The sequence below is a fragment of the Arachis ipaensis genome, chromosome B03, assembly GCF_000816755.2.
Source record: "Arachis ipaensis cultivar K30076 chromosome B03, Araip1.1, whole genome shotgun sequence".
Taxonomy (NCBI): Eukaryota; Viridiplantae; Streptophyta; class Magnoliopsida; order Fabales; family Fabaceae; genus Arachis; species Arachis ipaensis.
The window spans coordinates 23,379,786-23,394,221 of NC_029787.2; the positions used below are offsets into that span (position 1 = coordinate 23,379,786).

Genomic DNA, 14,436 nt, shown 5'->3' on the forward strand with positions numbered 1-14,436 from the left:
TGGAGAAACACCCTTCCGACTAGTCTATGGCGTAGAAGCCATGATCCCAATAGAGGTCAATGAGCAAAGCCCAAGAGTAATTTTCCACGATGAGATCAAGAATATACAGGGACATAAAGAAGAACTCGACTTGCTCCCTGAAGTTCGAGAAGAAGCTCAGATAAGAGAAGCAGCATTGAAACAAAGGATGACTACAAGGTACAACAAAAAAGTCATTCGAAGGAGTTTCACCCCAGGAGGAGTTGAAGAGGAAGTCGGAGGAACGGTAGAAGAACTCGGGGCGTCCTTAGAGCGAGGAGGGGACTCTACGATCCTCTGCCCCCGAGTCTTTAAATCAGACTCAGATTCCACTATGGGGACAGGAGGATCCACGATGGCACCATTAATAACAACCTTATCAGGGTCCAAAGGAGAAAGGTCCAAGTCAGGAGCAATAACCCCGACCTGTTCCTTGAAAATCCTCCAGGCTTCATCAGCACCATCCGCAATAGAGTCCTCCAACTCGGTGTAGGTCTTCCGAGCGTTCAGTAAGTCGTTCTTTACAGACACAAGATCAGCAAATAAACTATTGTAGCTGGCTTGCGCTGCCTTCCTCAACTCCACCTCCATGTTGCATTGGGCTTGCAACTTCTGCCCCTTCTCTCGGAGGCTGTTCCTCTCCCCCTCCAGTTTGGCGACTTTCCCCTCCAACTCCTTCTCATGCTCCTGATATATACAGAGCCTACCCTCCAGCTCCTCGACCCTCGAGGTCGTCCCTAAAGAGCTGATGGGAGTCTTCTCAAATATATCCAAGAGTTTGCCACAAACCCCCGCCGTCTTGAGACTCTCCTCAACCACAGTGGTGAGGTAGTGCCGAACAGAAACATCATCCATACTCATACGAGCATGAGGATAGATGTTCTTTCGGACGAACGCAAGAGCGTCCGCCTCACCAGAAGCGCCAGACTCTAAGGTCTTGCGCTTCTTTGGCTCTGGTTCGGGAGTAGGTCGGACGGAAGGAGGTGGCAGAGAGGAAGCAGAGGAAGAAATTACGATAGGCTGAGAAGGAGTCCCAACGTTCCGAGGAGGAGGAGGAGGAGAGACAACCATCCTAACACCCCCAGACCTGGCTCGAGACTTTGCCTTGGCTTCCTGAACCCTCTGGTAAGACTCTTGAGCGTTTTTCTTTGCCATCTCTGCAAAAAAACAAATTGGTAGCCGAAATCAGACAAAGTCGGTAAAAGAAATTGCAAGTCGGAAACAAGCAAGAAACACAAAAAGCTACCTAATTGTGACTGGACAAAGGACGGCGACCCCTGGAGAAATTTTTTAGTATCCAAGTATGGGGCCCTCCCCACGCTTCTCGGAGGAACCCCACAATGGCTGCTTCTACCTCAGTTAAATCATCCAGACCATATTTCTCGCAAGGGGAGGCCTCCAGCCAATATAAAGGAAATCGGGGAGAAGAATGATCATCCAGAAGTCGAACGGAGGAACACTGAGTTTCAGGTGCACCAGCTGGCCACCTCCCTCACACGTTTGGGTCCATCAACTTCATCCGGTCCACTAATCTCCGGTTACCCATCGTAACACATACCTTGTGATATAATTAATATAATATAACTGCACCTCCCTTCTTCATTGGGTAGTTGGCTGGAATAAAAATTCTATTATTCAATTATGATTTATCACGAGGGTTTAGTTTCTCTCTAGACGGCAAAGACGCTCAAGTCATTGATCCCAATGATGTGAACTTGGAAACCACTTGCAATTTATATTACTACTCAACATCACTTGTTCTAAGTAGTTAAGCCTATTTGCACAAGGTCCCCATCACCTATTTGGCTATTTGAACAAACAGCTGATTGGATAAGAGCAACCTCGGTGTATGAGAGTTTAATTCTTATCAAAACGAAAGCTTATAGACTTTGAGATGCCATCAGATAGGATGAGAGATTTACTATGATAATTTCTATCCAAGTTGTATTTCCCATCTACGTCAGCATGATTTGATTCCTGGTTAAACTAAATAATAATTTGAATAGCAAGAACGATTAAAATAATTTGAACTTATTGTGAAATCTTTACCACATTATTATACTTACATGACCGAGGAGTTTAGCTCTCCTCCATATTAAATTCCGACAGTATAAATACATGGACATTGCATTAATCCTAGGAGAAGGAGCAGCGTGACGAATGACACTCACGCACGACGGCACGACTACATTAAAAAATAATATCTCAATATTTAAGAAATTTTAGTAAAATATTTTAATACTTAACAAATTTTAATCGTTAAATTAATTTTTAAATTTTTATTTATTAGACAAATCAATTATCACATCAAATTATTCGTCTATGTAAAAAAAAATCTAAAAACTTATAAAATTTTAAAAATTTCTTAAAAATTGATTTACAGTATTACTAAATAAAAAAATAGAGCCCACATACTATAGCATCAAACACACACCACCAACGGCCTAAATGTATATACCCCCAAAAAATAAATAAATAAACATAAATGTCAAGCAAAACCATTAACAAAATATTAAGTAAATAAACTCTCATCTCTGACCACTTCGTATTCATGGCTTTTACACTAACGTATTTTGCTATTACATAACAATTGGCAACTTGTTTTTTGCCAATTATTTGCCTTTTTTATAAAGAAATACAAAATTGAGTTACCTTATCACTAACCATAGAATTTTTCTTTTTGCAGTTCCTGCACTACATTACTTGAATTTAGGTGGAACCTTATATGGTTTGGGGGGGCGGGAGTTTGTAATGACTATACCATACACCGAATAAATTAAATCTTACAAAATTTGATGGAGAGTGAAACTCCTCAATCCTCATTCCTTTGGCTTTTTGCTCATGGCCTTACGCTTGTTAACGTCAAGATATTTCTTCCGTAAACGGATGGCCTTTGGGGTAACCTTCGCAAAAACAAAAGAAAACGCAAGAAAAAATGAACATAAACAAATTCATTTATGAAATTGGAAGAATCAGTGGAATTATAGACACAATTCATCGGACATCGTTGTGAATGAGGTTCAAGGAAAGGGACTTGAGAAAGAAGGACATGCATCTTTTCATAACAAAATACAAGTGAATGGTTTTATGGAAGAGTGAATCACAAGCTAAAACTAACCTCAATAAGCTCATCTGAAGCCACATAACCTATAGCTTCTTCAAGTGTCATCTGCAGCAGCATAAACACAAGATAAGAACAAACATGAAAGGAAATACTTCATATTGCAGCTTTTCCACTAAATACTTCATGTCATGCAGACTCTAAGGAGGTGTGTGGTTCAAGTATTACTTTGTTACTTGGATTCCATTCCCATGGGAATCAAATATACCCAGGGGAAAGGTAGGAATTGAAATGATGGTATTTTGATTCCCTGGAATCAAACTTACTTAGGAATAGCTTTTCAAACTTTGAACCAAACATAGGAATATGATATTCCCATCTTAAAATTTCTAGAAATTATTTATAATTCTCCCAACCACACACCCCCTAAAGGAAACATGAAAGCTGCCGGGTTCCTTGAAACATTCTGGGATAACCAGAACATATTGATAGTTCACTACTTCACCATTTGACATACTCAAAACTAACCCATACAAATAGCACCTTAACAAAATTCTTCACCATTCAGTGGGAATATGAATACCGATTTGAATTTTAAAGTTCCCCATTATTCAGGTCGACACAAGTTCATAAATTCAGCTGTTTATGAGTTGAGAAATTGATGCTTAGGAACATGGAATGAGGAAAGCTATAACTCATTGCCAGACATCTAATGTATGAATGCACAGGAATCCATGCACCCTACAAGGTTATATACTATCAAAATTCTCATTTGTCTTGAAGACATGAGCATAAATTTCTGGCACATAAATACATACGAGACGTGGGGGAGACAGCTTCACATTCTCATCCTTGGTAGCAGCACGAATATTTGTAAGCTCTTTAGCTCTCACCGGATTGATCTGCAATATCAAGTCTGTAAGTGAGTCACTGACTTTGAAATAACACTTAAACTCAGGATAAGAATACTTACATCAAGATCTGTGTCTCGTGAATGTTCTCCCACAATCATCCCATCATATGCCTGTAAAACCAAGAACAATAATTACAGGCAGCATATACAATGAACTTATGGATGCACTACAAGCAAAAGCTAGACTACATCATTAAGCAATGAAAAATCAAGAACCCTTGTATTTTGCAGGAAAAGTAACTGCTAGATTGTTGTCCCAAAACTAAAAATATATAATAACTAACAAGTGAAACTTCTTGTTTAAAGTATACTTATTTGGCTTCCCCAAGCTCCCTTGCGGAATAAAAAGGAGAATGCAGTATAAATTTCTCGCAAGACCATGAACACGAGTAATTACAACAATCCATCTTAGAAATGATACAATTCTGTGTTCAGATAAGTGGGTATCCTAAGTGTAGCTACAGTGAAAACATGGACTCAATGCTTACTCATACTGATATAAAAATAAAATCACATCTCAAATAAACATGCGTAGTGAGCAGATTTCATGATCAGCCCTAGTGGGAAAAACAAAATGACAATAAAGATTGTCATGAACTATCGCTCCCAACAGGTTAAAATGTTAGCCTGTCAGGTGAAATCATTGAATGGTTATTATTATTTTCACAAAAATATGAATGTTTTTATGACACAAGCTCATGCAAGAATCCTTTATAATTCGGACTTAAAAAGTGAACAAGGCATAAGCCAGCCTTATCTTGTGCTAAATATGAACTGTAGAAGAATGAGCATTTAAGGAATGAAACTCAATACCACCTGGTTACAAAGGATCTTGTACCATTTTGTGAAATAACTCTCCCGAAAATCTAAGCTTAGGCAATGGGCACATGAATAATTTATGCATAATAACAAATGTAAACAAAGATAGTTTGTGAGTGAGGGGGGGCATATGTAGTAAGGACCAAGAACATAGCCATAATACATGAAAAACATGGAAAATTCTAACCTCCATTCCAGGAGTTACAAAAAGAATCCCCCGTGCTTCTAAGCTCATCAATGCATGAGCTGTGATTGTACCAAAACCCATTGAGACCTATACAAAAGGCAAAAGACACATGATAAGTGCAGTGTTAAAAATTGGGGCCATACTACCCTCATGAAATGCAGAAGTAGGACAGCAGTAGACAAACTTACCAGTACTCCTTTTCTAACATTGCCAAGAGGTCCTCGAAATTTTTCATATGCTGCAAAATAACAATGAAACATACATAAATAAGCCTGATGCTAAACTAGGCTGCATTATAAACATGGAAATTCTCAACAACAACAAAAAAAAAAAGATATAAGGAGTTAGCAAGATAATCAAGCATATGGAGAATGCTTACAAAGGAAAGCTCGATGCATGAATCCAGTTCCACGAGTGTCACTACTGAACACACTCCTGTAACCAACCAAGCCCCTGAACAAGCAACAATGAAGAAGTTACTTGTTAGACTTGTTGAATGCTGCACATGATTTGATTTCACTATAAGTGTGTTGTGAAAAAACTTATGTCTCAATTGATCACAATGTAAAAATATTTTATTACCAGCCATGGGGCTAAACTCCATGAGCTCAAATTACTCAGTTACATCAATAGGCTGTGATAAAGTTCTAGCCCTCTACCAAAAATATGGACTTCGTTAGTAAGATACGTCCAAGCCTTGTTTGAATCACTGGCAAAAACTATATTTGAGTGGAAATTATAAAAATTAGGTCAGACTATTTAACTGATGTTTAATTATTTAAGAGGCAATTAATAAGAGATTTCTCCCTTACAATATTCTTTCCTGGTCATTTTAGAGCAATATTTAAAAGAAAACCACAAGGATTGCAACATGTTATCCTTATCCGAAGAAAAAGCACAATGGATAAAAAAGAAAGAAAAATGATAGACCAATGTGATTCTATCAAAACCAGGTATGTACAGTCTGATGGACAAAATATTTAGTAAGAGGTGTAGTTTATTATGAATCAGAAGAGTAAACATGGCAAGTATTACCATATATGGATGGTGAATATTAGAAGTCAAATAGTCACTATAGAAAGCCACACAACCCCCTCCCCCCCTTCCTTTCTCCCTTGACCATTGATATAAGATCCAACAATGCAAATTTACTCTTCTCAATCACAATTAACTACTGCTTCTCACTCAATCCTCTCCCCATGGGCTATGGGATAGGGCTAAATACTAAATAAAAATAATTTAAGATATAGATGGATAGATAGAAACAACTGTTCTAACCTTGATGGACAAGTCAAAGTCAGTCTAGTCCGACCAACAGCTCCTGACACAGGACCCATGTCTGTGACCTCGCCTCGCCTGTGAGACAAGCCTTCCATTACCAATCCAACATGCTCATCATTTACCTGTGATAGATCCAACATGAATTTAGCCAACCAAACTCTCGGACTAGAATAATGTGAAAATCAAATTGCTATTACCTCAATTGTGACTTCTTCTATTGGCTCAAGTTTCTGACCATTTTCACTTTTATACCTAATAAAGTAATAGAAAAGAACCTCAACTATTAAGCATGAGAAAATGAAAAACGTGAGCCCTAAAAAATGTATATATTCAGGAAATCAAAATCAGTGGACCACCAACAAGTATACAACATTTGGACAGATAAAATATTTTACATTGGTAGACCCCTCAAGATCAATTTGATGACAAGAAAAAGTTTCATGCATTATGACTGGAGAATACATAAATAAAAGACAAGTTTAAGATAAAAGCAAGGGTGTGTGTAAAGCCTCATGGCACCAAACATTGACCAGCACCAGATCCACCCAAAGACACAAGCACCATGCTAATTCGTTGTTATTCGTGGTGTGGGTTGTTTTGGGACTTACTATGTTAGTCATGTTATTGGGATGGACTTGTACTTGACTTCTTGATCTCAAATACCATTGCAAAAAGGAGTGTTAGGTTAGTGTTTTGCACTTCTCAGGATATGACCACATTAATTACATTTATCTGACATCCTGTTCCATGTTTTCCCTATAATTTCTGATAGGAGATATGAAAAATCATTTGTGAGCATCCTACTTGTGACATCCCAAAAAATGTTGGTCTTTGGTGTGTATTACTCTAATGATCAAGTGCATGTGAGTTTGATTCTAACGGGCCATTAACTTCAGTCTATCATAACCAGACTTGTGTCTTGTTAGTTCAAGGCAAACAAAATCTTGAATGAGGAATTGTATTTGTGATGTCAACCATTACTAGGCATCTACCAAGTAGCTTAAATATTCACAAGAGTTGTTCAACAGTTAAAATCAAAATATCTGAAAGTGCAAGAAAGACTACAGAATTTAGTTGGTTTTTAAACAGCTTGCCAAACCCATATGCGTGTTAAACATGCTAAGTCACACTTGGTCAAGACTGAAAATTAAGGAGGAGGAAAAAGAAAGAAGGTGAATGTTACAGTGGTCCCAAGATATTTGGAGTTTCAAACATCCATATTGAATTGTAAAAATTGTTGAAATATCTATTATATCCTTAGTTATATAGTTATGAATTCCCTATTTTATCCTCCATTTATCCACTACCACTCTTCATCTCTTTCTCCACTAATCCAACACACTGTTTCTGCCTCCACCATTTTCATTCTTCTCTCCTTCATCTTCCAACTTTTTCCAACAACACCATTCACCCTCCACTACCACCACCACTACCACCACCACCGAGCATCATCATCCATCATTCTCCATCATTAACCACCACACACCAAACCATTATCATTTCCCTTGTCAAAGACATCCACCACATCCTAATTTCTTCTCCTTTAGTTTCAATGTTGACTGCTTCAAAGAATGTCAAACTTCTCCAAATCTTAGACATAAAGTTCACTTTCAGCAGTAGCCACACCCTTAAAAGTCTCAGATCAACTACAATAACTCACGCATCAAAAAGGACAAGGGCAGCCATCCTCCTCCCCAAATCGAGTTCTGCCATTGAAGGCCTGATTTGAACTCCATTTTGCACCCATTTTACAGTGTTCTCTATCCATAACCAAAGAGTGCTTCAACAACGAATAAAACCTAGCCTTCAATTCGTGGCTTCTTTATACCTCAAAGACACTATGAACTACTACAATTGGAGTTTTGATTTCACCCAATTTCTCAAATTTCTCGATCGAATTTGGTGTTCTTTCAGTTCATTAGTCTCAATTGATAATAAGCACAAAATAGCCCATGCAAATTTGTATGAATCAGCCAAGAAAAATTTTGCGTTTTTATTGGAGTGGAGTTAGGGCTCCTGTTCTTATTGCTCGTGTTGTTAATGGAGTATTTGTTGGTGTTGGTATTAAGGTCAATGGCAGTGTTGTGTCATGGACGTGTAAAAAAATGTGGATAAATAACAAACAAAAGAAAATAATAGAAAAGAAAAATAACAAACAAATTTTAAAAGAAAACATAAAATAAGTATAAATTAATAACTTTTCTTCAATGTCTTATTTGGAGTTTCAGGGATCCAAACAACTTTGGACCATTTAATCAGGCACCAAGAAAGAAAAAGGAGCATTATTAATAACTTCAATACTCACATGACTTTAGGTGGAGACACAGATAATTCAAATCCCTCGCGTCTCATGTTCTCAATCAGGATACCTGTTAACATACATGCCATCAGAATACAATTGAAACCACAGTAAGGATCACCCCAGTTTAAGAGAAAGGAACAAACCCAGCTGTAGCTCTCCTCTTCCCTGAACCTCAAATGATTCTGATAAGCCAGGAAGCACATTTATGGCAAGGTTGGTTTCAGCTTCAGCCATCAGTCGGTCACCAATTCTTCCTCCAGTCAACTACAAAAATTTCAGCATTAACCTATCTGCTTGATAGACTGATTAACAACTATAAGAACATAAGAACTTATAGCAAAAAACTATAGAATGCTGCTCCAAAGACAATAGAAGGTCTGCTGCATACACTGATCAACAACTACAAGAACATAAGAACTTAGGGCAAAAAACTATAGAATCCTGCTCCAAAGACAATAGAAGGCCAGGTATGCGTTTGGAAACCTCCTCCTTAATAAAACACATTAAACTAAAGGCCACAAAGAAGTTAAAAGTAAAATTACTTACATGAGTACCATCTCGACCGGCCAATGGGGAGTCATTTACACCAAAAGTCATGGAAATTGTAGGAGGATCCAATTCAACTGTGGGTAATACAGACATAACCTAGGACATAAAATCATGATGTTACTCAAGTCATCAATTTCAAGCTAGTAGGATTCTCAAAATGCAGCATACAAAGTTGATGTATAAATCAAATACAAACATAATAAAATATATAAAGCTGATCATTCTTCTCAACCAGTAAAACAAATGGATAGTTAGTTTAAATCATTAAGTTAGTATTTTCATTTGAGAGATCATCCAAAAATAAAGAGCAGATTTTAACATCAAGTAAATTTCCAGTAACATGTTAAAATAAAATGTAAAAATTAAAACTTCAAATTGGTGAAACTAGCATATCTAAAACATTTTCAAAAAAATAACTAGGTTTTTTAATGAATAAACCGATTAATTTAAAATAAAACAATGGCGATTTATGTTTGATGTTCAGTTACATGTTTAGGTCCTTTATATTAAATCTCTTTTGATAATTTCCTCTTGTGTTTTCTTAGGTCTTCCTCTATTGTGAGCCATAGAACTAACTTCCATCTGATCAACTCCCCTAATTGGAACCTCCGCATGCCTTCTCTGAACATGTTCATACCACCTAAAGTGAGATTATACCATCTTCTCTACAATTGGCAGCACCCCAACTCCAGTTGATTTTCAAAAAGATGATGCATTGTCACAAGGTTTATCATTTAGGTTGTAGATGTTGTATCAATCTGAGGATATCTTATCCTCTTTTTCTACATTATCTTCTCATTTAGTAAAACTTCTTTAGGGCCATCAACAACCAATGGCCCTTTTCACACAAAGTTAAATGGTCCTATAAGAAGACATAAGTATAAAAAAAGGGCAATCCAGTGTAAAGCATATGTAGGGTTCGGAGAAGGGATAAGTATGATGAGAACAAAAAAAATATATACCTCTGCTGTTGCCACTGTGTGGCCTATTGATGGACTTGCCAAGCCAGCTATTGAAATTATATCACCAGCTCCAGCACATTCTGTTAGAACCATGTTTGTACCCTTCTTTTTCATCAGTTTCACCACCTAAAAGATGGAAAACAATATAAAACTAAAGCTGGCCTGTTCTGATTCAATGCCAGTAATGTTTCTTTTCATGGAAATACTATTAGACTTATAAAACGTAAATCCGCTTGCTTATATGCAATTGAATTTACAGAAACAATAAAGAAATAAGGAGAATATAAGTGGTACCAGAAGACACCCTAAAAGGAATAAAACATTCCACACTCACATTGTAGCATTAATGCTACTCTAAACAAGATGTAAGTTCTCTTGTTGATAGGTTAGAAGCAACAATAAGAAAACAAGGAGAAGAAGAAAGAACACATTTCTATTTCTAGGAATACACTAACGGAACTGGAAAATAAAATGCTTTCATAGGATGATTTAATAAATTACCCATTAGATGAAAAATAGCTAAGAGAATTTAGATCTTATAATTTACCAATCATAATACCATAACCAATCTAAGAACATCCATCTACAACTATAACTATAGAGATGTAATTCACTCATAGTTGCACAAACCTTTCCATCTTCAATCTTTTCAGCAACAGAGTCCTTATTACGTAATCCATGAATCCTGTCACCAACACGAACAACCCCAGTATATACGCGTCCGGTTAAAATTCGACCAAGATAGAAGTCCTTTTCCATCATTGAAACCTGAAAAACACTATTAAGCATGGTTTTTCACTGATCCCTAGTAAACATCACCAAAGCAACTAGTTCAAAGAGGGTACAAAAGAAAGAAACTGAAACCAAAATTTACTAAAGCTACTGTTCTTTTAACTTGTGGAACCTTGTAATTATTTGTGACTTGTGATGATTTAGACAGGGAATTGAAATTTAACTTTAATAAATTAACAAAATGCAAGGGTAAATCAAATTGAATAGTATGAACCCTCAATAAAATTTCACTTAATGATGAGGAAAGTTCATTGCCAACAAAAAGAAAAGAAAAACCGCATTGTTGAAGATGATAACACCCCAAAAGGAAACTTATCAGTACACAGCCTATAACAATAAACTCGACAAATTTTTTAAAACACCAACCAGCATCTGGAAAGGTGCATCAATGTTTGCATTTGGTGGTGGGACATGTGAAACAATGGCATCAAGCAATTGTGACATATTTTTTGCCTCATCAGGAGGATCCTTGGTAAACGTGGTAGATGCCCATCCTTCTTTAGCAGAAGCATAAAGAACTGGAAAGTCTAGTTGCTCCTCTATAAAAATACAGTAACAATAATAAAATTCAGAAAATGGATTTGAAGTTACAGAACAACCAAGCATCAAAACATCAGATATTTCCATTTACCTGTAGCACCCAAGTTGGCAAATAGATCAAACACCAGGCTCTCAACTTCATCGCACATCTCCTCAGTAACTACAAAATATATGACTTAAAAGAATTAGATCACAAATATAGAGTACCAAAATGGTGCAAATAATAACATATTGGTGAGACAGAAAAAAGATTTCTTGTTTTCCAGTGATAACCAAGATAACAACTGTTTCTGGCTGCTGATGACAATAGGAATCTGAGACTGTCTTAGGGTAACTTGACTGTTTCAGTGTGAAAAATGTGGCATGTGGGAATGCCTACCATTGAACATAGGGCTGACCAAACAAAGAGAAATAGGAAGAGGATGTATGCCACCTCAGAGGAATTCAAAAACAGAGAGAAATATCAAGAGGGATGGATTGCCAAATCAGATGGCATTCAAAATGACAGAAAAATATCTTAGTTCTTTTTCCTTCAACTTTTCTTACTTTATGTATATGCACAGCATCATTACCACATTTAATGATACATAAACTCTACTGGATGTAATGTGACAGCAGAGAACTAGAGGAGTACCTGCAGGGCGGTCTACTTTGTTTAGCAGAAGAATAGGTCGCAACCCATACTTTAAGGCTTTTGCAAGAACGAATTTTGTTTGAGCAAGTGGACCTTCACCAGCATCAACAACCAAAACAGCCCCTTCAACCATACCAACAACACGTTCAACCTACTCATCAAAACAAGAAAATGAGAGAACAGCGCAAGCCCTACAACCAGTATATAGTTTTCAGTGAGATGTTTCACATTCAATAAGAAAGAAAAAAGTTACAAAAAGATTATCTTATTAAATCAGGATGTAAAGGATAATCTTCAGAAACAGAAATGTTTGTCACTCTCATTTTTTCCATGGAATTTATTATTGAATTATCAATTATACCCTTAAATATGTAAAAAGTTGTTAAAATTTATTCTACTATTCTCTTTCGTCATTAATTGAGGATTGTTTATTCCAAGTTTCTTAACAACTGCGGATTCAAGCAAAATGAAAGATAAGAAGGAACCCAGGAGTACCATCTTTACAATGAAAGAAACACTTCAATGACCAAGCAGGTTATATACTAATTGATCACACTCCAAATTCCCATTGCATAAAAACACTTGCTAATTGATTTGGTGAACTATTATAATGTTTAGAACAGTAACCTTTCTAAAAGCCAATTGAATGAAACTAGAGACTTACTTCGCCACCAAAATCAGCATGTCCTGGAGTATCAACCATGTTCAGTTCATTCTCCTTCCACGAAATGGACGTAACCTTCAAAAATAAAAGAAGTTACATTGAAATCAACATAACCTATTCAAACATTGAAAGTGAGAATAGTTCTCACATAACAAGTGAAATCTGCGAAAATGGGAAGTTTCAACTCGACAGTGAAACGAAAATGGCGCCAACCTTGGAAGCGATAGTGATTCCACGCTCGCGCTCAAGCGTGATGGAATCCATGGCGCGCTCGTGGGGGATATCGGCGCCGCACTGGCGGAGAAGGCGATCCATGAGCGTAGTCTTGCCATGGTCGACGTGCGCAATAACGGCGACGTTGCGGAGGCGGCTGGGGTCAAGTGCGCCGCCGGGGGTAGATGCAGATGTGGCGGCGGAAGAGGCCGGTGCGGCGGCAGAGAAGGCGCGTGAGAAGTGATTGAATCGGTAGAGGAAGGATCTAGAAGAAGAAAAGGAAGGAGAAGAGGAACAGTTGAAAGAAGATGCGGATTTTCTTGTGGAGGACCAGAGAGAACGAAGAAGGATAGGACCTGCCATGAGTACCCAGAGTTAAAGTGTGTTGTTCTCTCTGAACTCGGTGGTTTTGGTGTCACTTACTCTGAGACATGGAATAGTGATGAAAGAGGTTTTGCTGAGAGAGGGTTTTAGGAAGCCTTAGTTTTTTAGAGTTGCATCACTAACAATTGGAGATGGATATCTCGTAAGGTAGCCTCTTAAAAAAAAAAAGTTAAAACATCGCGCCAGGTAGGGGTCGAACCTACGACTTTCTGCTTAGGAAACAGACGCTCTATCCACTGAGCTACAGGCGCTAATAATTTTCCGATTGTGTTTTTCTTATATCAGAGAAATGTTAAGTTGTTTGTCGTAACCCTTCCCGTTTCCGGATTTCAATTTTCAACGGCATTTTTGCCTCTTCGGCGTACTTAACGAAACTGAACCGTAATCAATCTAGTCAGATTACGGAATTTGGTGATTGATGGATCCAATTATAATTAAATAGTGTATTTATTAAAAAATATTAATAAATATCTTTTTTTTCTTTTAATAAGAGAGCTCAACACAACACAGTGGAGAGACAAAAACTAACAAACATGTAAATCCAAAATAGAAAACTATCCTTAATGTCATTTCTGGCATTGCCATCAAGAAGGAATCCAAACTACTCCACTCTCTATAACTGATTACAGATTTCTGGAACACCTACTCTGACCCCTTCTTTTTTGTTGAAAATCCACCCGTTTTTCTCTAGTCACACGTTCCAAATAACAAAAAAAAAGCATATGAGCCACTTATTGCGCTCTCCCTTCTTGTTAGCAACACCTGTCCAGCTCTCAAAGTGTTCTTTTAATGAACCCGGAATAGATCACAATCTTCCAAAGTCAGATAGCCATTGACACCACACCTGCCAAGTAAACTCACAGCCCCAAAAACAAGTGGTGAATATGTTCAATGTCTTTTTTACACAAAACACATATGTTATAACCATGACTAATAATGTCTAGCCTATGCAGTCTTTCTTTTGTATTTACTCTTCCTATCAAAGTAAACCAAATAAATAACTCCACTCGTAGCGGAACCAAACCTTTAATTTTCAAATGGTTCTGGTGAAGCTGTTAACTGGTTATTTAGTCCGGGAGGGTTTCTGACTGCATCACATGCACAAAAGAGTTAGTTG

General features: G+C 37.3%; 1 protein-coding gene and 1 non-coding gene across 2 annotated transcripts; both read right to left on the reverse strand.

The window, feature by feature from the left end:
- LOC107629799 (GTP-binding protein TypA/BipA homolog) lies at positions 2,505–13,447 on the reverse strand. The gene is made up of 19 exons (XM_016332692.2): positions 12,936–13,447; positions 12,723–12,797; positions 12,059–12,209; positions 11,516–11,584; positions 11,251–11,423; positions 10,723–10,860; positions 10,093–10,218; positions 9,128–9,226; positions 8,725–8,845; positions 8,585–8,648; positions 6,477–6,531; positions 6,277–6,401; positions 5,378–5,451; positions 5,187–5,236; positions 4,999–5,085; positions 4,053–4,103; positions 3,898–3,981; positions 3,137–3,187; positions 2,505–2,921 (listed from the first exon to the last, which is right to left on the reverse strand). The coding sequence occupies exons 1-19, from the start codon at positions 13,296–13,298 to the stop codon at positions 2,838–2,840; spliced, it is 2,040 nt and encodes a 679-aa protein (XP_016188178.1). The 5' UTR covers positions 13,299–13,447; the 3' UTR covers positions 2,505–2,837.
- TRNAR-CCU lies at positions 13,498–13,570 on the reverse strand. The gene has a single exon. It is a non-coding gene; the product is annotated as a tRNA-Arg (tRNA).